The sequence below is a fragment of the Poecile atricapillus genome, chromosome 1 (assembly GCF_030490865.1).
Source record: "Poecile atricapillus isolate bPoeAtr1 chromosome 1, bPoeAtr1.hap1, whole genome shotgun sequence".
Classification (NCBI taxonomy): Eukaryota; Metazoa; Chordata; class Aves; order Passeriformes; family Paridae; genus Poecile; species Poecile atricapillus.
The window spans coordinates 49,714,139-49,738,700 of NC_081249.1; the positions used below are offsets into that span (position 1 = coordinate 49,714,139).

The 24,562-nt window shown below is 42.2% G+C and overlaps 3 protein-coding genes and 1 long non-coding RNA gene across 10 annotated transcripts in view; 2 read left to right on the forward strand and 2 right to left on the reverse strand.

Annotated features, from left to right (window-relative positions):
* The window catches only part of UCHL3 (ubiquitin C-terminal hydrolase L3), a 41,921-nt gene extending 40,019 nt beyond the window's left edge, over positions 1–1,902 (reverse strand). Inside the window, exons 1-2 of the mRNA XM_058828401.1 lie at positions 1,734–1,902; positions 1,479–1,490 (exon numbers count right to left, since the gene is read on the reverse strand). Of these exons, the coding sequence (XP_058684384.1) occupies positions 1,479–1,490; positions 1,734–1,775 (54 nt within the window). The 5' untranslated portion in view covers positions 1,776–1,902. The remainder of the gene's footprint in view (positions 1–1,478; positions 1,491–1,733) is intronic.
* Positions 1,903–6,319: 4,417 nt separating this feature from the next.
* Positions 6,320–21,192, forward strand: COMMD6 (COMM domain containing 6). Of its 5 annotated transcripts, XR_009276642.1 has the most exons (9): positions 6,320–6,410; positions 6,620–6,678; positions 7,170–7,235; positions 7,402–7,478; positions 8,717–8,885; positions 10,009–10,161; positions 11,195–11,334; positions 19,921–20,017; positions 20,803–21,192. XR_009276642.1 is itself a non-coding variant. In XM_058829946.1 (7 exons), exons 1-7 carry the CDS (start codon positions 6,362–6,364, stop codon positions 11,243–11,245), a joined length of 624 nt encoding a protein of 207 aa, XP_058685929.1. In that variant the 5' UTR covers positions 6,320–6,361; the 3' UTR covers positions 11,246–13,871. The 5 variants fall into 5 exon arrangements, 1 of the variants encoding a protein (XP_058685929.1); XR_009276639.1 differs by lacking the exon at positions 20,803–21,192 and having other exon boundaries at positions 19,921–20,076; XR_009276641.1 differs by lacking the exons at positions 19,921–20,017; positions 20,803–21,192 and adding an exon at positions 18,001–19,572.
* Positions 13,147–24,283, reverse strand: LOC131574968 (uncharacterized). Its single transcript, XR_009276643.1, has 2 exons — positions 24,218–24,283; positions 13,147–14,850 (listed from the first exon to the last, which is right to left on the reverse strand). It is a non-coding gene; the product is annotated as an uncharacterized LOC131574968 (long non-coding RNA).
* TBC1D4 (TBC1 domain family member 4) overlaps positions 23,130–24,562 on the forward strand; it is a 95,928-nt gene continuing 94,495 nt past the window's right edge. For 2 of the 3 annotated variants that reach the window (XM_058829943.1, XM_058829944.1), the window contains exon 1: positions 23,130–24,292. In XM_058829943.1, coding sequence (XP_058685926.1) covers positions 23,825–24,292 — 468 coding nt within the window. In that variant the 5' untranslated portion in view covers positions 23,130–23,824. The remainder of the gene's footprint in view (positions 24,293–24,562) is intronic. The other variant, XM_058829945.1, reaches the window with a different exon arrangement.

Sequence of the window (24,562 nt, forward strand, 5' to 3'; positions counted from 1 at the left end):
GCTCAGTCAAGACTGGAAAACATAGTGAAGGAGGAAGTCTAATTGGTTTCAAGTGGTCTTTTCTACACAGAAACAGTAAGAAGAAAATTCACATGGAGTACAAATTTCTATGATCCATGATCATCTACAACTGATACATCCATCACCAATAGGCAAAAGAGGTGGATTTTAAACACACTCACAATTGTTCATTTGACATTCCTCTTGGATTTTCTCCATACAACAGAAACACACAGGGATACAAGACATTTCAGATTTAAAAATGTCATTATATTTTCCTCTTCAATTTCTACTTTAAAGGTGGTCTTAATTTGTACCATGATGAGCTCATCTCAACAACTGGAAAGTCAGAAGTTAGATAAACGGAAATTTTTACTAGCTATTTATTCACTTATTTTCTTCCAAACTGGACTTTAGTCTCTGGATTTCAAAATTTGAAAAAATAACAGAACAAAAAAACCAAAAGAAACTATAGCACATGTTCAAGATGGGCTCCCAGGAAAGGCTGTCAATTTTAACTTAGGAGACTGGGATTATAGACTTCTAAAATCACTCCACAGCAGCAATGCTGTAAGAATTGTAAAATTATTTGCCCTAGAAAACTATAAAGCACATAATGACCCAGCATCAAATAACCCTTCACTCTCCTGCAGATGTTGTTTGTATATTACAATAACCACAACAACAAAAAAACATTCTTCATACACAGAAATTCCCAGTTTCCAAAATATTTCAACAATATAGTTTTAAGAATACAATTTTGCTGCTGGAAGTTTCAGAGCCCTTTGGCTTAAGCACAATCGTTAACATTATCAACAGGCCTGCTAAAATCAACAACTGACCATTAACGCTATGCTCAAAACTGTCACTGGGAACATGATATGGGGTTAGAGTATGTGTGATTTCCTTTCAGCCAGAGCTTATTTAGTGGGAGCATTGTTTTGTGTACTAGAACAAGCTTCCTTTCTCTAGCGTGGGTTCTACCATGCTAACAAAAACAGCAACAACCAATCATGCACGTATTGTCATGAATAAGCAGCAACGTGCAAATATGGTAAAATTACATTATTTTTTATGGTCATCCAAAGAAGAACGAGACTACAACACAGTGATGCAAACAGATCCATACATGTGCCCAAAGCCATCAAGTACAGGTCCACACTTGTCACATGTTACATACAAATTAATGTCTTAATCGCTAATTAATGAATTAAAACCCACCTTGAAAAACATCAGAGATTTCATTACAGTAATAGCCAGACCACAGCTATTCTCTTTTTACTGTTCGTTTTTCCTTCATATAGTATCTTTACGGGAGAGGTTCACATACGGTCCGACATGAGAAGACTGAACGCAGACAAGCGTGGGGGAGGAAGGGGGCACTCTCCTTGGACAAGGAGCCTTTACTAGAGGAAAACGAGAGGAGACGGGCCCATAACTGCAAAGACTAAAGGTTACCTCAAATAAAACCTTCTTACCTGATTCGTGACCTGAAAAGAAAGCAGAAAACAGAAAGGAGTTAAGACCAAGTCAGATCCACAGGATAAGACCTTACTCCATCCCTCTCCACCCCTGTCACTACCAGCCACCCCTTAAGAGGCGATGTGCTCCTGCGCGGCCCGGAGCCCTCTGCCCTGTCCCCTCCGCCACCCTCCCGCTCACCCCACAGCAGGCAGCCTGTCGGGCGGGCAGCCCCCCACGGCAGCGCCCTACCGCCCAGGCCGGGCACTCACGTCGGGGTTGGCCTCCAGCGGCAGCCAGCGATGAGGCTCCATGGCAGTGGCAGCGGATCCCGGTGCGGAGCTGGGCGAACGCTCTCAGCGCGGCTCTGACAGCGCCTCACGGTGCCGCCGCGCCTCAGCCCTGACCGGGGGCCGCGTCACCGCGCCGCGCCTCACAGGGGGGGCGGACGAAGGAGGGCTCATCCGCCCGGCGCCCGCCCGCACCGCCAAGCCGCTCCGCACAGACGGCCGAGGCCGCGCGTCCGGCGGTGGTCGCGGTCCGTCCCCGGACTGCTCCGGGCTGCGATGCACGGGAGATTGCCAACTCCCCGCCCTCTTGGCTCCCCCGGCAATGGACTCTCCCAGCGGGGCAACGGGTGGTTCCTCTCCCGCGCCGCCGCCAGGGCCTGCGGGGCGCGCCGCAGCCGCCGGGGGGCGCGGCCGGGCGGTCTGGGGGCACGGCTGGGGCTGGAGCCGATCCCGGCGGGAGCCGCGGGGTGCGGGGAGCGCCCGCCAAGCGCTTCGGCAGCCCGGCCCCTCCGAAGCGGCCTCCAGCAGCTAAGCTGAACCGCGGCGGGGAGACATGGGCAGCGTTCAGGGAAATACGCCCGCGGGGAACGGGGCAGGCCGCCGTACGAGGCGGGACAAAGGGAGTCAGAGGAACTGCTGAGCAGCAGTGGCAGTAAATTACCCCCAAAATCACAGAATTTTCTGAGTTGGAAGGGACCCATAGGGATCATGGAGTGCAGTTCCCCGTCCTGCACAGGACGTCCCCAAGAGACACACCATGTGCCTGAGAGTATTGTCCGCAGGATTCTTGAACTCGGTCAGGCTGGTGCTGTGACCATATCCCTGGGGAGCCTGTTCCAGTGCCCAGCCACCCTCTGGGTGAAGAACCTTTTTCTGTTATCTAAACAACTTCAGGGCACTCCCTCAGGTCCTGGCACTGATTGCCAGAGAGAAAAAGATCGGTGCCTGCTCCCTGGCTTCATCTTGCCTGAGAAGACTCAGTGTAGCAGTAAGGACTTGGGTGGTAAGGTCCCCATATATCCTGCTGAAAAGAACTGCTAGATGTGTTAAACACGATTAAAAACATCATTTATTTTCTGTAGCTTCAAATCCCATCGTACTTCCCATCTCTGGACCATTAAACGTGCAATTTTTTGGCCTTTTGGCTAAGATGAAGCGCAGTCTAATACATACATAGCATATACAGTGTGATTACATTTTATATATGTACACATACCAGATTTAGGATTAAGATTAATATTAATTAGATTAGATTATTTGGATTTAGCATTACACCATCTTTGAAGTTACTTCAGAAAGGCTACAAATAAAGGAACACATCATGGCATTGGTGAGGCCACACTTCTGGTACCGTGTCCATTCTGGAATCTGCACTTCAGGAGGGACATTGAGGTGCTGGAGCAAGCCCTGGAGAAGGGCAAAACAGATGGTGAAGGGTCTCGAGAGCGCATCCTGTGAGGCACAATTGAGGGAGCCGGGGTTGTTTAACTTGGGAAAAAAAGGGAGAACTTAACACTCTCTACAACTATTTGGACAGAGATTGTAGCCAGGTTGGGGCCAGCCTCTTCTCCCAAGTAACCAGTGACAGATGGCATAGTTATAAGCTGTGCCAGGGGAGGTTTGGTTTGGACATTAGGAGGAATTTCTTCACAGAAAGAGTGATTGGATATTGGAATGGTCTGTCCATGGAGGTGGTGGAGTCACCATCCCTGGAAGCATTTAAGGAGAGACTGGACATGACACTGAATGCCATGGTGTAGTTGACATTGGATGTTCCATCATAGGTTGGTCCTGACGATTTCAGAGGTCTTTTCCAACCTAATTGATTCCATGATTTCTCAGCCCCAGCTGTCCCCAAATGCTGCTACTCACCACTATCTACAGCTGCAGATGACCTACACAGCCCCTTGCAGCATTTGCACAGGGCCTTGGGCTTTCAGAAGCATCTATTTGGACAAGGTTTTTCTAGAAGTCTGTGAACTGGGCCTCCCAGGCTGCCCAGCATGTGAGCAGAAAGACCAGGGACAATGGGAAACAGGTGCTTGAGCATGAATCTACATCTGGTGTGCGCAGAGAAGGGGCAGGAAAGCTGGGAACTTTCCCAGCTTGCAGGTGAATCGGAGTGAGAGGAGGAAGGAGTGCAGGATGAGGAGCAGATGGTGTCTCCAGGCACTGTGGTAACCGGGAGTATCCAAGTGCCAGGAGGCTAAAAAGGGCAGAGTGTTGGGGATACCAGCCAGATCAGAGCCCAGGCATTGGAAGAACCCAGCTAAGATGTGCTTTCTCCTGTGGGCCTGAAGAGATTTTTGAAGAACTTTAGAGGGTTTTGATGCAAATTATATCCCATTCTGTAAATGTTAAATGTAGTAAATGAAGTAAATTACCTAATGATGCTCTTATTTCAGTTATCACTTAGCAGGACTATGGTAATGCTGCATGCCTATGCCTGAAGCTTCTGCTTTGGCCTATCAACAATACTGTAGCATCTCTACTTGTAGCTCATGACATTTCTCTTCTAATTTCTATACAACATCTTCTCATATGAAGTTCTTGGTCCTTCTCTAGCTAAAAGATGGGCCTGTAATATCAGATCACCATCTTAACATGCATCTGCATTCTCTGCTGTGAAAAATTTCATGGAAATCACTTCCAGAAGGTAGAATTTTCTAAAGATGCACATTTTAACTCTGTGGATAGGCAGACAAGCCAAAATCCATTCATATTTCACTATTTTACCTTCTGTTCCAAATTTTTAAAAAATTAATCCATATTTATATGCCGATGAAAATAGATCCAAAATATTTTAAAATTTCACCAAATGATTTTGTAATTACCTAACCACCAAGATATTAAACTTCACCTCCCATCTCCACATGCTGGAGATAGAAAGTAAGAAAGAAGAGTACCATAATGAATATGAGTTATAGTTCTAAGGGCACTACTGGGAAACTTAATGAAATTGTATATAAAATAATATGTGAAGTTCTCTAGATAACAAAGTATGTATGAGTTAGGTAAACTAAGAACAAAGAGATTATTAAATCCTCAGCATCTGAGACAGATCTCAGTGACTCACACATTGCACACCTTTAGGCAACCATGAGGTCGTAAAACATAGACTACTCAAAATCATTTGCACGCTTAATTAGATACTTTAGAAAGGAGAGACCAAGATCAGACTGGTCATAAATGTATAAAGCCTTGTTTTTACACACCATGCTCCATAATGATTAGTATTTTCCTGAAATATATTATTGATTCTGATACCTGCAAGATAGGCTGGAAATAAATCCTCATAGACCACTGTCTATACAGCAGGTATTTGTTTATTGCAGTGCTGGTGGTGAGAAGGATTTGTCCACCTAAGTCTCCCACCCTTGTCAAGTGCTGTGGTACCTTTATACAGTAAGAATTGTTTAGCATCACTATGTCACCACAACATCATCACATAGGCACCAGAACTGATTTACATAATATGATCTTATGGTTATTAGATAGTTCTTTTGCACTGCGCTTGCAATCTCCCCAATTCAGGGGTAGTTGGGAGTCTTTGATGAAGGCTTCCAAGGTCATCTTTGCATCTGAAGTTTTCAACTTCATCTTGTAAGCATGCGCAGTTACAGTGTTCCTTGATCTGTCTGGTCTTAACAGGCCTAAATTCTTTGTTTTGTGGCTAACTGGATCTGCACTTGCCAATTTTTCATTAGTACTATACTTATTTGCCTCTAGAGCTACCCACCTGGTGAGGTTTTTTTTTTTGTCTATTCAGCATTAAGCAACTAGTTAACCATTTACTAGCCATTGCATTGTATAAAAGGTTATGATTCAGGTTATGTAGGTATAAAAAGCGTTCAGTACCAAGCTACCCTAAGTGGGGTGTGCACACAGAACGGGCATCGGCTCCCCTGTGAAGACAGGCTGAGGAAACTGGAGCTGTTCAGCCCGGAGAATAAAAGGTCACGTGGAAACCTCATGGCAACCTTCCAGTTGAAAGGGGACCTCTATAGAGAGGTCAATATGTGGAGAGGCTGGAGAGAGACTCGTTGTCAGGAGATGTAGTGACACGGAGAATGGGTGTGTACGAACTGAATGTGGGGAAATTCAGGTTAGATATTAGGAAGAAATGCGAAGGTGTTGAGGCACTGGAATGCGTTTCCCAGAGAGTTTGTGGATGTCCCATCTATGAAGTGCACGAGATCAGGTTGGATGAGACAGCCTGGTGTAGTGGGAGGTGTCCCTGCCCATGACAGGGGATTGGGGCTGGATCATCTCTAGGGCCGCTTCCAACCTCTTAACATTCCATGGTTCTATGATTTGCATACCTGCGCCTTTGACTACCAGCACCAAGAAAACCGTGTCAGCAAACCAATCTCAGCAAACCAATCTCAACAAACAACTTGTTGCGCCTCCCAACCCCGCCGAGGCCTGTCCCGCATTCCGCTCCGTGAGGGCGGGAGCAGCAGCAGCGAGGCGGGAGCAGCGCGTGCTCCGCGCGCCGCAGCCAATCAGCGCGGCCCCGCTGCCTCCGCCTCGCTCTGAGGGCGCTCGGAGCCAATCAGCGCGGCGAGCGCTGTGTGGCGGAAGCTGGGGCTCGGCGGGCGCGCGGCGCTATGGCCGCCGGCTCTGCGGGAGCGCTCGCGCGGGCGCTGGGGGCGCTGGGTGAGGGCGGGGGGGAGCTGGGGTGAGGGAGTGCGGGGCTCGGGCAGCCGGGGGCTCTCTTTAGGTACCCGTAGGTTAAAATTAATTGCCTTAAATGAAGGCAAATGCATGCGTGTATGATGGCCTAGGCATTTTTCAGAGAAAGATTAAGTTTATTACCCTAACACTTTATTTAGGTATTTGCTTCTAATGGCTCTACTGTTTTTCAGATGGTGGTGGTGCAGCAGAAAAGATTCGTTTAATACCTCAAGACTTTTTTGCAGAGCTGGTAAGTAGGGCTATAAATGGGATGGGGAAGTGTTTCTGGCACTCCAGGAAGCCTTTTTATTTCAGCTCTTTTGGGTTTTGTGGAATGCAAAGGGGGCGTCAGGTATACGGTAGCTTGACTTGACTCATAAAACAGGTAAGTCCTGCTAAGAGCAATGGGTTTGATTTAAATTTATGGTTTTTTTATCACAGAAGACTTGTAAATGTATGTTTTTAATATAATTTAAATGATATATCAAGGTAACTTGTCTAAAAAATTTGGCTTGCTTACTGTAGTATGTGCTCGAACAGTTAATACAAAACTGGTGTATTAATTAGCAATAGTAAGGTAGAAACTAAAGTCTTGATTTGGTTTATTTTCTTTCCTTGGGTTTGATGGAATTTTAAAATCAGTCATTTCAATTACTTCATTCATTACTCTGCACTCTTCCCTCTTTTTGTCCATTTTTGTATCAACAATGTCTTCAAACATGGTTTTTTTTTTTTTCACAGTGTGAACAAATAATTCAACATCTGAACCATAAGATCCCAGGTATAAATACAGCTGAATTGTGTCAGGTAAGTTGCCACAAAGCCCTTTTAAGCAAGAGTAGTAGCTGTATCTGCTGTTAAGGACAGAACTCCCAACTCAATGTGGAGTTTCTTATGTGTGTGTACATAAACAAAGATACTTTTACTAATGTGTAGTTTATTATTTGTAATTGTTTGAACATTCTATTTCTAGAGAATTCAAACATCGGGGGTTGACATTAATATTGGTGACCTGGCAAAAATAGCTAATACTCTTTCATTTCTGTTTAGGTAAGCACAAAATAATTTACTCTGCACCATGTCTTTTTTCCTTCCATCACAACTTAATGGTGGTATTGAAAAGTTATATCAAATGTGGGTATAAGCTGAACTGATTTGGGAAAAGGGCAAAAGTTTATAAGTCTCAGTACACAGAAAAGAACACCCGGGTTTAGTTTGCATCGTTAAAAAGTGTGGTTACTTAATATATAGTATCACTTTTTGTAATTAAAAAAATAAAAAGAGGAAATTCTTCCAAGATGCTGTCTGCAAGCTCTAGAACTAGTGGCAAGAGAGAGGAAGTTAAACTCATTTTCAAAGCTAGCTCAGCTGGGCCTTTGCCTGGAAAAAATGTGTTTTAAGAACTTCTTGTTTCTTAGAAATCAGAAATCAGCACTGGTGCCATTTTGAAGGGTACAGAGCTTATAATATTGCATTCTGCCATGAGTTGAGTTTTTAGGAAGTATTTTCAGTTGATAAATTTTTCTATTTTTAGAAAGATAAAATTTTCAAGATCTTGCTCATTCTTTTACTATCTCGTATCTAAACATTTTATGTAACATTAATACAATTCAGGAAAATATACTAGTAGAAATTTAAAATACTACTTTTCTACCTATGAAATAGAATATCTGCAGTTATATTTGGCTATGCTACTTGGAGGACCAACTCACTTTCTTTTGTATTAATGCCTCTTTAGCAACATGCATGAACAGAGTAGGATTTTTTGTTTACTTGTTACTGTAGAGGAAATCAAGTGGCAATTTTTCTTTAGACTTGCTGCCTCTTCAGTTGAAGGGTTTATGGCATTCCTGCTAGTACCCATTATACGGTGACCTAGAAGTCTTTACTTTTGGTGGTACTTCAATTCCACCTGCTGAGTGTTTAATTAAATTTCATTGTTTCCAAAGTAATGATACTGTTTAACTGCTCTACCAACTCACCCCTCACTGACTTCTTGCAGTTGCTACAGCACTCGGAGGCTGTGATTATTTTTGGTTTGATGTTGTGTGAGCCCAGCAAAGCTGTGGCTCTGCATATTAAGACATATTAAGGTCATGTTGTTTTTTGCGCATGGATGCAAAAGATCAGTAACGTTCTGGGAAAAAAGTAAATCATGGGCTGCTGAATTGTTTAAAAGTACACATAAAGTAGAAATAAAAGCTGTCTCTTTGGGGTGAAATGAGGAACTGTATTAAATTGGTGGAAAGTGAACTTGATGCAGTGATCTCTGGATGTATCTATTATAGCACAGCAGCCAGAAACAACCTCTCTACAGAAGAGCTCGTCACCACCTTGGGCAGTGGCGTCAGCACGCTGCCAAAACATGCAGTTCAAGTTATTCGTCATGTGTGGAACGAGCAGGGCAAAGCCATTGCTGTGTCAGAAGATGCAGGAAATATGGCCACAGTGGGGCAGGTAACTAAAGGACAAAGCAGCTGAGCTAATGATGAACATTTTAGAAATGTCAGTGTCTCACTGTGTGTGTTGTATTGTGTTGTCAGGCAGGCAGTGGTAGATAGGCTGCTGAAAGCTTTCCTACCTGTGTGTACATTTACATGTTGCCAAATAGCTACCCAGATAAAGCAGCATATACAATAAAGGTTGTATACATGCTGAACAGTTTTCTAATGTTACTGTTTGGATGATGAAGTCACATTTTGTACCTTTTTAAAAATTCAAGTTTTGTAGTGAAGATGAATGGGGAGATGAATGGCAGACAGTCTGGCAGGCTATTGTATTGGCTTATTATGTAAATCTGTTTTAAGTTTAAATTGTTCTTTAAAGGTGTTAACTTTAAAGTGCTTGACTTGACTGCTTATTCTTTGTCTCCCTTAAATTTCAACATCATTTTTAAAGACACTTTCTGTCAATCTCCAGCATTCCCTTTTTGCTTGAAAAAACAGCAATCTGCTTACATTTTTTTTTTTCTGACAGCAGTTTAAAAGAGTATAGAATTAGGAAAGGAGATCTTTTTCTGAGGCTTGATATAAACTTCTAAAGGCCGTGCTTCACAAAGGGCTAAAAATTATATCTTACTTGTCTAAGGTGTATCTCTTATGTATTTTGATTTATCTAAAATGCAGTAAATCGCATGAAATCATGAAATGCCATGATTTTTCTCTGTTGCTATTATAAATTATTTGGTTTAGACTTATAAACTTTGGTTTTGATTTAGAACTTCTAAACAAAAGAAAACATGATAAAAAAACCCATGCATGATATACAAGCTGGGTGAATTCTGTGGCTTAACCTTCTCTTACTAGAATTTTAAGAAGAGTTTATTTGACTGTTGATTGTACTTGAATAAGGAGTACAGATAAAGTGAAATCAATTAATAAATTACTTACTTATTCACCGTTAAAGGGAAGGGCAGATGATTTGCATTCACAATAATACTTGAATGCTTATGTTTGTTTTCCATTTGGATAAGATCTCTAGATGTCCAGCATTGTCTGTGCACTATCTCTCCAAGTGAATAGCAATGGTGGGGGTAGATCTCTCTCTTTGACAGTATTTCTAATGATTTTCATCTCTGTAGTTTGTAGATATGAAATGGAAACTGGGAGTGGCCATGAGCTCTGATACCTGCAGGTCTCTGAAGTACCCGTATGTCACAGTGACGCTGACAGTGGCAGACCCTTCAGGACAAATAACAGACAAGTCTTTTGAAATGACAATCCCACAGTTCAAGGTCTGTAGTGAGTGCTACTTGAATGTTCAGTTTTCTATAAACAACAGTGCCATTGTTGTGAGGGTCAGCTGTATACCCTGATGCATATGTTTGTGCTGCTTGTTTACTCGTACAGTCATGCAAACATGAAGCATTAAATAACTATTTAAAACACAGAAGCTAAATACTTATTTCATAGTATTTAGTTCTACATCACATAGCTGAAAATGTTAATTTAACAGCAATTGATCATTTCTCTTTCAAATTAACTAACAGCCAAAGACATAAAATCTTTCAGAGCTTACCAGCTATCATTCTGCCATATTAAAAATGCATAGAATGTTTTTGATCTACAGAACTGTTCCCCAGCCTCAAAATCTAAAACTTGGCTTAAGCCTAATAATTGCTAATGATTAAGAATGGAGATCAGTCTGCTTTATCATCACTGACTCTTAATTGCTATGAATTTATGTAATTTATGTTATTTATGTAATTTTGCATAAACTTGGCCCTTGCACTGTCGTTCCTGTTTAAAGGGTCAATACATCACCTAGCGTATCATACAAACTTAAATAGATCCTTGGAATTTGATTGGCAGAAATTTGAGAAGGATATTCTGAATCCTTTGTTGTGAAATACATTTATTTTGGTGGAAGCCTATTTAATAATTTGTTGTTCAGCTACTTTAGGAAATGAATACTACACTTGAGAAGTCTGGATTATTTCACCTAGGAGTAGAAACATTTGTGTGAGAAAGGGTTTGTGGTTTTTTGGTGCTTTGTTTTTTTTTGTTTTATGGCATTCTTTTTCTTTTGTAGCATCTTTTTCTATTAATAGGCAAGCCCATGCTATTGAGGCATCACCTTTGTACATTTCGTAATTAATGTCTTCAAATGCCAGACAGCCCATAAAAAGAAAAGCAGAAACTTTCAATTCAAGCTGTACGTTGGTAGTGAGATACATGGACAGTGTTTTTTGTCTAACATGCTAGTTTGAACTGCAGTTTGAGCTTTTCTTAAAGCAACTGAAATTTGTCTTAATTCTTGCTTTTTAGAACTTCTTCAGACAGTTCAAGGAAATGGCATCTGTTCTTGAAACAGTTTGAAGTGAACTTTTATTTCCAGTGACGTATTGGAGGAAGATCAAGTAAACTTTCCATTCTGCACAAGGAATAAAGTATCATTGTTCAGCAAGGTATGTATCCTTGTCATCTTGACAGGAATTGATCAGCATCACCCTTGCATTGCTGTGAAGATTTCTTCGCTTTTGATTACTTGAAGTCAGCTCTGCAGTGTTTGTGAAAATGTGTCCAGCTTTGCTCATCCTGGTAGACAAAAGATCAGGGTGTGTATGGAGAAGCATCTCTGTAGACTTCTAATACCCACGAGTAAGAAACTACACACTAAACTCTGTACTGCAGAAAGACAACTGAAAATGTTGACGGGGAAGATACTGAGAGAAGTGTAAATACCACGTTAATATTTTTGTCTGTAAAATTAGGATGGGCTTGGACTCAACAGTAGTATTACATATAAAGAGAATATGACTCTTGAAGAATGGCATTGTCAGGTAGCTGATTGCAGCTATTTGCAGATCTGGCTTCCAGTCTTTTCATAACTGGAGAATGTGCTTGTCCTAACAGCTTGTTTATTTCAGATATTTATTTCCCACCACCTGGGCTTATAAAGACTGAATTAATGCATTAAATTTTTCCAGAGACCCAAAATACTCTCAAATGAAGCCCAGAGGCTAATTTTACATGAAGGCAGAAAGGCAAATTAATTCAAAGGGATTTTAATGGGTTTCTGCTTTTTCATTTCATCCATTGTTAATCTGTAGCATTCTGCTTGAAGTTTTGGTCAGCAGTCTTCTTTCTAATTAAATTTAAATATTGATGTAGTTACCTCACTTCAACCTCTGAACTAGGAAAGTCAAGAGTAAACTTGAAAATTCAGACTGGAGAGGTAGGCAAGCACATCAGAGAAAGGACCACACTAAAAGATTTTTTTGTGTGTTGCATTGTAACAGGAAGCCTCTGGCCTGTGTTCTGCATGCTTGCCCTAAGAAGGTGTCCTAACCAACAAAATTTTGACTTTGATGTTGAAGAATGGGGGTATTTCTAAAGGGGAGTGATAAATCCAATGTGCTTGTATGCTCTCCTCTTATTTTTTTTTCCTTGAATTTTCTATAAAACAGAACACACTGCAAATACTGTGGAATGTAATAAACGCAATACTGTGCTAGTGGTGTAATAGAACAAGTAAATCTAAAGAGAGATAATTCACACTGATAAGCAGATTGAAGTTTCTGCTTCAACTTCAGGCTGATAGAGACTGAGTACCAGCTTTGCTGGGGCAGATCCTCAAATGATTTCAGGCCCACTTAAAATGCTGACATCTACTCTACCTTTCTAACTCAAATCTGGTTTTTAATTTAACATTTTTAAGAGCTGGCTGAAAGTCATTGACACAGGTTATGCCTGCCTTTCTATGCTGTGAAAATAAACTGCAGCACATTGTGCGTATGCAAACAATCCTTTCAGGAATGCCCCTATTTTAGGCATTATGCATGATGCATAAAAACAGTACTTGGAATTGATTAGAAGCCCAAATGAGTGAAAGAGTGTTGGCTTTGACAAAAGTTTTTGGCCGTGACCATGGATCTGGATGATTCCTTATACTGGTTGAAGTCTGAGGTGTTTGCTTTGTGGCTGGGAAGAGCAGATTGGTCTCATCTGGGACCCTCCTGATTCAGTGTCACAAAATCTTTTTGGGAGCACACTTACCATTTGCCTCTTCCCTTGTCTGTCTGCAAGGGCTCAGGGCTGAACATAGAGCAAACAAATGTGTATGGAAAAGTGGTGTGAGCAGCTGATATTTTTTGTTGTTGTTTTTTAATTTGCAGAAGTTGGAGTGTAAGGCTGCTATAACTGGAAAACATTGTCATGCTTTGGCCTAATGAAATAATTGTTTTACATAAATGCAAGAGTTACAGAAAAAAATAAGGTTGTCTTGTTTTTTGTAAAGCTGGAGCCTTATAAATTACTTCCTATGTGTTCTGATGGACATAAATTCTTCATATAGTTGGAAATACTTGTGCCTTCATTGGAACTGCATGGAAAAGATTTAATTAATGATGTCTTAACAATTCAGTAGATGTTGGAAGGTAATGAGGAAACTCCCAGCTAGCATTTTTACTTGCTCTGTCAGCAAGAGAAGAAAGTTGTCAGCCTTTGTAAAGACTTTTATTTTGTCAAGTCAGATATTCTAGAAGTATTGATGAATATTTTTTTAAATGTCCCTGAACTTCAGCATGTTGTAATTCTGCTGGAAGATGCTTGGACATGTATACTATACCAAATTACCATCATGAGAATTTTCAGAGGAGTTATGATTTAAAGTTGGCTATGTACTCAAACTTTTGAAATGTATTGAAATGTTTTAAAACGATCCTGATCGCTATCAGCAGGAATTCCTCTACTGAGTAATGGAAGAATTCAGTATTTTATTTAAAGGAAACCAAACAAAAAACGTAACAGTTTTAAGGGTAGCAATACTAATATGTCCAAACAAGCTGGTGATTTGTTTGTCTATATGTGCAGAAGCCAGATCTTTTTAAAGGGAATTGGGAGTACTTGTGTGTTCCTAATTCTAATTGTTGATTAATAGAAATTGTATAACATGAATATTTTTCTAAGTCCACATACAGTCATTAAACATGTAGGTAATAAAGACAAAGCTGATCTGTGTTTTGTTTTAAGCCTACTGCATGGAAGTCTATCTTGTAAATACTGGAGTGAGTAAAGTTCAGAACTAGACAATGACTAAATTTCTTTCCTTATTAAATTAGGATGAAGTTCAGACATACGCAGTCTTTCTCTTTGATGGGGTACCATGGAGTTAATGGATAACTGCAGGCTGCAAGGACTCTTTGTATCAATTACTTGAAGCTAGACAAAATCTTGTACTGAAGCAGGAAAAGACAGAGGACATATGAGATTAATGAAATGTTGCAGGAAATTACATTCAAGTGATATTCTTTCCTTAACTGTATTTAGGAGACAAGTAAACGTTTTAGTTTTTTCTACATTTGCCTAGAACAGACCAGGAGGAAGGAAGGGGGGGTGGGGTCTTGCACAGTCAACAAATTCAGGGGACGGAATAATGAAAGAATGTCCTAGCTATGACTTGTCTTTGTCACATGACTTTTTTTTTTCCCATTAATTTCAGACACACCAGCCCACTTGCAGAAAGCTATTTTTTAGAAAGCTCCACAGAAGGAGTGCACAAAAATGGCTGAAGTAATCTGTGCACTAGTGTTTTATATATTCAGCTTCTGCACGCTTTGGCCAAGTAAAAGCATGTCTCTGTTTCTGCTTCCATAAAATTGTACTGCCTTTCTTTAACCTTCTTGTTCATTGTAAACCCACCGCCTTTATTTTTTACCTTCCCCCTTTTAAGCCTTTGCACTCTGTTTGAACACTTGAAAACACATTGCCTTGAATGAATTAAAAATAAAGGCAGAGAGGTGATAAATTGGGAGAAGAATGTTTCTTTTTCCGGTTTGCCCTGTTTGAATGTTTTATTACCTTCTTGGCTGTAGGTATAATGAGAGTAATTTCCACTCCTTTGCAGAGGCATGCAGGGTGGTTCTGTTAAGACCTTGCAGGTACTGGAATAACACAAAAACGTGTCTTGTCATTTGATCCTCCTGCGGAGAAAAAAAAATACTGTATCTCTGAAGAACCTCTACTAATGGCTGGGGACTGGGGTGAGGGGGTGAAAATACTTAAAACTGAGCAGCCTCTTCCTGTCCAGGATTCTGTGGTTGATCATGGTAGACCTCCTTCCCCAGACAGATTTTTAGTAAGGTTACATACCCGTTGGTTGGGCTGATAACTTGCTGGGCATTTGCTTCATTAGGAAGCTGGATTGTTGCAGGTCAGTACCTGACCTGAGTGCCTTGACCTCAGCTTGCATGGTATGCTGTTGCAGTGCTTCCTTCCTGAGGCTCAGCCATTCCAGCCATTACTGGATTTGCTTGTCACTGTGAGATTTTGGCCAAATACTTCCTTTACTTTTGCTTTTATTGTACAGCAGTGTCCACACTCATACAGATCTGCTCTTGGCTCTTTAGTGTATGAGGTGCTGTGGTTTAACCCCAGCTGACAACCAAGCACCACACAGCTGCTTGCTCTGTCCCCCTTCTGAGGGACAACAGGGGGAATCTGAAGGGTAAAAGTGAGAAAACTCATGGCTTGAGATAAAGATAGTTCAATAGGTGAAGCAGAAGCTGCACAGGCAAGCAAAGCAAACCAAGGAATTCATTCCCCTCTTGCCAAGGACAGGCAGGTGTTCAGCCATCCCCAGGGAAGCAGGGCCTCCCTGCCTAATGGTTACTTGGGAAGACAAACACCATCACTCCAACTGTTCCTCCTTCCCCCCACTCCACACTTTATATACTGAGCATGACGTCATATGGTATTGGATATCCCTTGGGTCAGTTGGGACCAGCTGTCCCAACTGTCCCCTCCTAACTATTTGTGCACCCCCAGCACCCTCACTGGAGGGGTGGTGTGAGAAGCAGAAAAAGCCTTGGCTTTGCTCAGCAACAACAACAACAAAAAAATCTCTATTATTAACAATGTTTTCAGCACAAACCTAAACCAGCCCTCTATTAGCTTCTGTCAAGAAAAGGAATTAATCCCCAGCCAAAACCAGCCCACGAATCAGAAGGATGATGATCAGCATTCCTCATACCCAGTCCTGGGTGCTTGGAAAGACATCCTGATTCTTGTTTCCAAAGCTTTTCTGAGAGAAGGTGAAAAAATTACCTGGCATTTAGTTGAGTTACTGGGTTATGTCTCTTAATTATGTATGACTTTGTGTCACTGAGGAAGTAAAGAAGCTGAGATTGCTGATCTTCTCCATGAAGGAAAGCTAATTTTAATATTTTATATAATATAATTATAATAATAATTATAATATTTTAATATTTCTGTGTTTTCTCTTGCCTAAACTGCATTTACCTGCTATGGCTAATCACTAAGCTGTCCTACTTTGAGAACCCTTTCTGTTTGATATGTGTAAATACTATAGTTTCCAAATATTCTGTCAGTGTTTACATTACAAATATTGTTACATTAATATAAATTGGAAGTGTCAATGTCAGTTTTGCACTTCACATAATGAGCTTTGGAAAACTATGGAAGATTTATTATTTCATACAATAAATCTCTGTGCTAGATAATAATTCCAGGGGACTTGGTTCCAGCATCGGTCACCAGGTGGCACTGCCACATACAGTGTTGACTTACAGCAATCCTTTGACAGCATGTCTAGCTATGGAATGAGGACCTCTGGTTTCTTCCCCTCTGTAGCTTGAATCTGGAACTACGAATTCATGTCACCATAACTTCCATCCCACTTCTCACGTTGTAGGGAAACAAACTAACTTCTCTTTTGATCAAGATGAGCACAAAGATTTCCAGTTACATAAACAACACTCAGCATTTTAATGATAACAGAATACATACCATACACCGCATATTTGCAGCAGTTTAAATCAGTAACTTAATTATACTAGCTATACTAATTCTGCATTATGACTTGCTCTTCAAATAGTATCATATTGCATTTGGGGCCTATTCTTATTTTACTCCTTTCCCTGTTTATACATCTCAAGGAGATTTTTCTACATCTGTGTCTTGATCAAAGAAAAAGCATTTTCATTTCTCTATCCAAGATTTTCATGCCATTTGACTACTCTAAAATTCTCCTTCCATATTCTCTTACGCAGTGTAGTTATCGGTGTCTTTATGCCACATTTAGGAATATGCTTCTCTGCTGCTAAAAGTGATCTGGGTGCTTAATTCCCCTGTGGATTTCTTCTGCGTCTGAAAAGTCTTATTCAGATGTCCTTTGTATTATTGAAGCTGAAAAGAATTTTTCTGTTCCCCATGAATGTCATTGCTGCTGAGTATTCAGAAGTTTACAGGTGTTTGTAAAAAGATATTCATCTGAGAGCTTGCCCAAATTAAAACAAGACTGGCTTCCTTCCCAGTGATGCTTCTGAGCAGGGAAGTCCTGGATGCTGCAACCGGACATGAAGCTTGAGAATGGTACTGGAGTTTACATTTAAAATGAGGAATGTTAAGTGCATGTCTGGCATGAATCACTGGTGTGCTGTGCCACGCTGCTGCTCGCAGTTGGGAATGTGGGGAGATGAGAGATACTCAGCAGTCAACAGAATCAAGACAACAGATGTCGATTTACCTAGGAGAGAGTCAAGGACGAGGAGAAAGAGGATTAAGGAGTTCCCATCTGTTCTTTTTTTTTAACGTTAGCAGCTACACTGGCACCATTCTTAGCATTGTATTGGGTCTACAGTGCCCTGTTCATGCTAAGCTGTACCATCTTTTACCACACATACAGTACAAAGTGGAAAAGCTGCAATAACACTTCAATAGTGGTACACTTTAAGTCATAATGGTATTTGCATTTTCCTCTTGAAGTGACATAATTTGTGCCCTTTGAAGTACTCTTGCCTTCCAAAGCATCCTTTCGTGTTATTTCTGCACTCTACTCCAGATTTGCTAACCTTTCTAGCCTGGTTAATCCTTTCTAATAATGAATTTGTGAAATAATATCAATATGTTCCTTTTGGCTTTGGCAATGATAAGAAATTCTATCTTAGTTTCCACTGCTAGAGAATTGGAGTGGACCAGGATCCCTTCCAAATCACAAATGAGGGAGATGTAGCAGGCACTGTTAGGGAGAGAAGTAGACTCTAGCAGTTGCAGTACTTCATCTCTTCTTCCTCATTTTTTTTCTCTTATTTGTATTGTTACTGTTACTGCAGTGGCTGGTGAATAGTAGCGAATCACAGAATGACGAGGTTGGAAGAGACCTTCAAGATCACCGAGTCCAACCCACCCTTAACACCTCAACTGGACCACAGCACCGAGTAACACATCCAGTCTTTTTTTAAACACATCCAGGGATGGTGACTCCACCACCTCCCTGGATACACCATTCCTATACCTTATAACTCTGTCCATAAAACACTTTTTCCTAATATCCAGTCTATATTTCCCTTGGCACAGCCTGAGACTGTCCTCTCCTTGTGTCAGTTGTTGTCTGGAGAAAGAGACTGACCCCCACCTGACTACACCCACCTTTCAGGAAGTTGTAGAGAGGGATAAGGTCACCTCTGAGTCTCCTTTTCTCCAGGCTAAACAGCCCCATCTCCCTCAGCTGTTCCTCACAGGGCTTGTGTTCCAAGTATGAAGTAAATGTCTCCTTTTTATAAAAGAAATTTTGGGAATATAGAAGTTCTTGTTGCAGAAGTTGCTCTATCTCCTGCAGTAACTGACTTTGCAGCTGATCTGAGCTGCTGACAGTCACCAAACTCTGTATTACCTCAACAACAGGGATTCTAGTAAGCTGATGTGTTGCAGTTTGGAGGGGCAGAGGCCCTATTTAAAAAAACACAAAACCAAAAACCCCAACAAATTTCAAATGCTTTTACATGGAAAGGTGCTGTGATCACACAGGACTCCAGATTAAAACTTAGTTTTAAATAAAATGTGTTCTTGTTTAATCACTGGATTAAAAGTCTGCTGTGCTAGAAAGTTTCATGGATGCCTGTGATATGAAAAAATGGCTTAAGAATCTTTCCCCAGTCAAATTTCTCTTTGAAGAGAAATATAATAATTTAATGAATTGTCTCTCTTAATCAATGCTAAATTAAATTTAATAACAATACACTGAACACAGACATAAAATTTGCCAGGTTGCTTTATGTTGTAGTGATGTTTATAAAATTTCTAGCTAGGGATTATTCTCTTATGAACTTGGCTCATTCCAGTTCCCCTAAATCTGTTTTGGAGTGGGTCTTACTGGCAGAAAAAATTCAGTCTGTCATTTTGATCAAAAAGGATTAGTGCCATTTAAGAAGAAAACACTAAAACTAACCCACCTCTTACCAGATTAATTTTTCATAATTTTTATTATTTACAAATTGCAGCAATTGTCTTCTGCAGAGACATATCTCTGCAAGACCAACATGTCTTACAATTTTGGCTTTGCATTTTAAACTATTGTAGTCTTTATACATCCTGCAAAATATATGATTTCCATTATTTCTTGTGAGGCTTTTTAATGTGCTTTAAAAGAAAAGGCACCAGAATTTCTCTACCAGCTAAGGCTTAAAGCCCTGGTAATATGCCCAGTCTATTGAACTTTCTAGTGCTTCAATTGTATTTCTAGAAGTTATTTCATTACAGTCTTCAAATAAGACTGGGTAGTTTAAATTAATTAAATGGTTTTTAAAGTAAAAATGCCTGTATCTCAGATTTGGAAAAAAAAAGGTGATCTGAAAGTAAAATAAAATGTGACTAGTTTAAACTAATGCAAATATGGAAATGTGTAACTTTTTTATATGTGTTTCAGACTCCAACAGAAATGGACCTTGAATTCCCAGACAGCTAAGTGGGATCATTCTTAGAAAAGCAATTGAATCAGAAGCAATTCCAGCTTCAGGGCATATTACTGAAATAATAGTCCAAGGTGACTGAAGTTATGCATAAATTACGGGACTGTGAAGTCAAGCCTACAACTTCTCTAATAACTTAATATTTTTTCTTCAATTAAAATTGTAGCTAGAAAGCTTAAGAGGCTGGATAATTACTAGCAGTTAACAGTCTGATCATGTGAGATGCTAAGGTTTCTTTGCTGCTTAAGAAGTTACCAAGAGCTGTGGTTGCTTACCATTCTTCAGGTCTAAATCCTTTAATACCGAGTGAACTGAAGACCCAGATATGATATATGGAATTGCTGCTGTGGTGCCATGTGCCGAAACAGCTTATATTATCAAGGTATAGTCTTAGAGAACTAAACATGCTTCCTCTAATAAACAGAAAGAAAATACATTCTCCGTTTTATTTGGAAAAATAGCCTTTACCTGTAGTACTCCATTGACAAGCATATCAAATCCAAAATGTTCAGAGACACATTTAGTTAACTTTATCTGTATTTGGTCACTTCAATAATATCCCTTACTTTAAGAGGTTTTGTATCTAATGTCTGTGTTTGGAACAAAAAACAATGGCGGGTTATCAACAATTCAAAATGTCTGATTGGGTCAGTAGTTGGTTCCACTTGCAACACATGCTATGGCAATTATTGCCCATAGTACTTCATGTACTTCAGATCTTCCAATAGAATGCTCCCTCCATGTTTTATAGTTTGTTTCAAGAACATATGACTAATGCTAATAATAAAAAATAGTAAAAAAAAGCGTGGCTTCTCACCAGGGGCTTTGTCTGTTAAGTCGCTGGCATAGGTACTGCATTTACACTTCTGTTTGGGATGATCTGAAGGGAAACTCTTTCATCAAGAACAGATGTATTTTCAAAGCTCTGTGGATAAGGGCTGTGGAAAATTGCTTTCTTCTCTGTCCCAAAGTTTTTGATTCCCATTAACTGAGCTATAAGGATTATATATTTTATGGTAATTCCTAACTACATTTTGCAAAGAGTTAAAGATACTTTCGTTATCATTATAGTTTAAACACTAGAAATTACATTAGAGGCATGCCAGATGTCATGAGCAAAGGAGTACTGTGCTTGTTGTGAGAGAAATTGGAATTTTTAACTTACAGGTGCATGCAATCTTAAAACTGAAAAGAAATGAGAAAAGGGGACCAACTTCAAAAAGAAAAGTTATATAACAAAAGGACTGACTTCCTACTGAAACGCTGTTAATGACATGGGGGGATAAAATGTGTTAGGCAGATTAAAGGATAAGAAATGATGAAGTAAATGGATAAAAGTAATGGACAGCTAAAAGGGATTACTATGAAGAATGGATTCATAGAGACATAAAAAGCTAAAGTGAGAAGAAAGCATGAAAACTTTGGATTAACATCTGAGAATTTGATTTTGAAGGTAGTTAAAATATTAGTTGGTAGCATTTATATAAATTAATTTCATCTTCTAAGGGATTTGTATAAAGAATTCAGTAATAAAAGTAAATTAAGTCAAAATAACCAGATCTCATATCATATTATGCAAATCTCCCAACAGAAGGATAAACCAAATAGCTTTACAAAACAGGCACAATGGTGACAATTGAAGACTTTCACATTCATTTTTCACATTTTAGAATTTCGTTTCTACCTGATAATTTGCAGTAATTGAACTGCATCTTTATCAGCTGAAAACACAGCTCTGTATCATCTTCAGGTGAAGATTTCTTGTTCCATTTGAATGGTGCGAGAACTTCAAGGCATCTGTGATTGCTTAAAAGATTTTTTTTTTTTACTATTTTAATGTGTTTGCATGATTATCTTCAAGTTTCCTGATTATTATTAAATATTTGTATTGCCTTAGCACCTAAAAGCCTAGGTGGCTGTCCACAGACTGGTTTTGGTAGTTCATATACAAACATAAACCAAAAGGGATCTAGTAGTCCCAGAGATGGTGTTGGTAAGCAGCTCCAGCTATTCAGTCAGTATTGTGCAGCCTCCCCCTTAGGCTGCTTCATTGGAGTAATTTAATGATTATTCCACCTGAAACAATTGCGGAAGAATGTATGAGGGGGTTTTGCCGCTGTTCTAGGGTAAGCCCAGTGTTTAGTTCAGTTCCCAGGTAGGTTAAATTGGTCTTTTTGCTCAAGTGACTGAACTGAGCTTCACGCTCTAGATGAATCGTCTACCCAAGCATACCCAAAAGGGGTGAGTAGTCTTGCTGCTCTCTTCACCCCCCGAGCAGTCATTCCTGCTCCCTTTGTGCCAACAGCGCTCTCTCTAGAAGTGCTGTCATTTAAATTAGAGGTGGCTCACAGAACTGAACTGGCAGAAAAGGAGCAGCTCACTGCAGCATTAAACCAGTGCTAGTGCTGCTGCCAGAAACCAAATAGCTCTTCTTCCAGGTGCACTGGTAAGAGGCGCACAAATTGTCATTCTGCAATGTTGTTGCTCAAAATCTTAAACACCATTCTCAGCCGAAGGGTTAATATTAACTGCGCACAGTGAGGGAGAAGAATTTTTTCAGGTTTGTGATCCACAAAATTTGGCCATTATTCTTCTAATTAAAAATTGTTGTAACATCTACTCTACAGTAATGTAGTTCAGATGATTAAGTGTGAAAACAGTTTGGGAAAGCAAGTCCAGTCTGGCTTTAACTTGTACCACTGTAGCACATATTAAAGCTGGTTCATATTCATATGAACATATTAAGCCTGCATAAGACTTTTTCCATTAGCTTCCCTGTCCTAAGGGACATTGTAGGATGTCTCTTAAGGCTTGTAGAATGCCATGAGAGAATACGTATTTGAGGTCTTACCAAACAATAATATTAAATTGAAAATTACAGTCGATAAACCAGAACGCTTAAACTAGCTGGTTAAACTGGGAGAAAAAAAAAAAAAAAAAAAAAAAAAAAAAAAAGAAGAGCGAAATTGTTTGCTCAGGAAATGAGCAGAGTGGTTTGTAACAGTATGAAAATACCGCAAATGCGACACTTTTTGTCAGTTCAGACTACCGTGGGCTGTGACCTGAGCGCTACATGACCCTTCTCTGCACAAATAATCATGCCGTCTCAAATTACACAGAGCAGCTCTTCAGCTCAAGCTACAGATTTTTTATTTGTAGTCAGGGTTAAAACGGTGGCCATAACAACGTGTGCTGGGAGTTTCCGCCGCTGCTGCTACAGGTTTAAACAGGGGGACAGTCGCTACAATTGGCAATTACCAAAAGGATACGGATGCTGTATGGCTGGCAAAGCTTTGTCCACCTACTTTCTCAGGTGGAGACTAGTTACTAACATACCTACAGTATGTGGCGGATTTGTTATTGACAAGAGGTGTTACCGCGACAGCAACGAAGAACCCCCCCCACCCCCGATTAAAAGCTCAAACAGCAAACACAAGCTTAGGGGAAAAAAAAAAGAAAAAAAAAAAAGAAAAAAAAAAGGAAAATTAAAATCAGCCGTAATGAAACTCTTGACTCGGCAGTGTGCAGGGGAAGGCTGCCGTAGCACGGCCGCGGTACGGCTGATTCTCCTCTCGGGGGGGAGGCGGCCGCGGGCGGGAGGTGCCCCGAGCCCCCGCTCCTTGCCGAGAGCCTACTTCGCAGCGACTCTCCGACTCGTCTGAATCAAAACCAACTCCAGACAGCGCTTGGGAGCTTCTGCAAACGGGGCGGGCCCAGCAGCCTCCCCACCTCCTTCTCTCCGCCGTTCGGCGACCTTCCTCCCCTTGCGGATCTCCTCCTCCTGCCTCTCCCTTCGCGGCCGGCCACGCTGCGGCCGCGGGGAGGCCGGCAGCACTCAGCAGAGCCGGGAGCGGAGCGCACGTTGTGTTTCCCTTTGGGGCCCGGGTCGGCGGGGCTGTCCCGCCCCTGAGCCGGGGGTGCTCAGGACTCGGAGCCCACTCGAGGCGTAGCCCCGCCGCTCTGCCCGGAGCGTTGAGGAGGAGGAGGAGGAGTGGGGTGTCTCGGCCGTCCTTCCCCGCCCCGCGGGCTGACCCCGCGCGGGCAAGCAGGAGGCGGCGCGGCGGCGGGGACGTGCCCGGCGGGATGCGCGTTTAGCGGCGGCCCCGGCAGAGCGCAGGCCCCGCCGGCTGCACCTGGCGCCGGGGGGAGCGGCGGCGGAGCCCCGCGTTCCTGCGTCCCGACACCCGCCATGGAGAAACGAGGGGAGGGCGAGCCGCTCTCCCACCCCCTGGAGCCCGAGCCCGAGCCGCAGCCGGTGCCGCCGGGGGAGAAGCGCTTCAGGTTGTGGTACGTGGGTTCGTCGTGCCTGGACAGGCGGACCACGCTGCCCATGCTGCCCTGGCTGGTGGCCGAGATCCGCCGCCGCGGCCAGCGGCAGGAGGCCGGCGGCGCCCCGGGCAGCGGGGTGCCGGCCCGCGAGGTGCTGCTGCTGCTGGGCTCGCCCACGCTGCGCTGCGTGCCCGCCAGCCCCGGCCCCGGCCGCCCCGCCAGCCCCGCGCCCGCCGTCTTCATCTTCGAGCACAAGGCGCAGCACATCGTCCGCTTCATCCACAACAGCCACGACCTCACCTACTTCGCCTACCTGATCAAGGCGCAGCCCGACAACCCTGACTCCCCCATGGCCTGCCACGTCTTCCGGGCCACCGACCCCAACCAGGCGAGTTGGGACGGGGGGGCCGGGGGCGCTGCCCGGGATCTCCCCGCTCGCCGGGCAGGACCCCAGGCGCTGCGCTCCGCAGCCGCGGAGGGGCCGATGTGCCCGGACGGGGCAGGGTGGTGCCTGCGGGGCCCTGCGGGACCGCAACCTCCGCACGCCCACCCGCGGTGTGGGGGGGAGCCCGCCCGGGGCCGGCCGTGCCCGCCGGGCTCGTCCCGCTCTGCCCCTCCAGCTCAGGGTGGCTGCAGCGCCCTTGTGCTCCGCGGAAAG

Excerpts from the sequence above, each read along its gene's own strand:
- COMMD6 (XM_058829946.1), top strand. The coding sequence starts at position 6,362 with ATGGCCGCCGGCTCTGCGGGAGCGCTCGCGCGGGCGCTGGGGGCGCTG. Across the intron at positions 6,679-7,169 it reads AAGACTTTTTTGCAGAGCTG|TGTGAACAAATAATTCAACA; the intron begins GTAAGTAGGGCT and ends TTTTTTTCACAG. Across the intron at positions 7,479-8,716 it reads ACTCTTTCATTTCTGTTTAG|CACAGCAGCCAGAAACAACC; the intron begins GTAAGCACAAAA and ends TATCTATTATAG.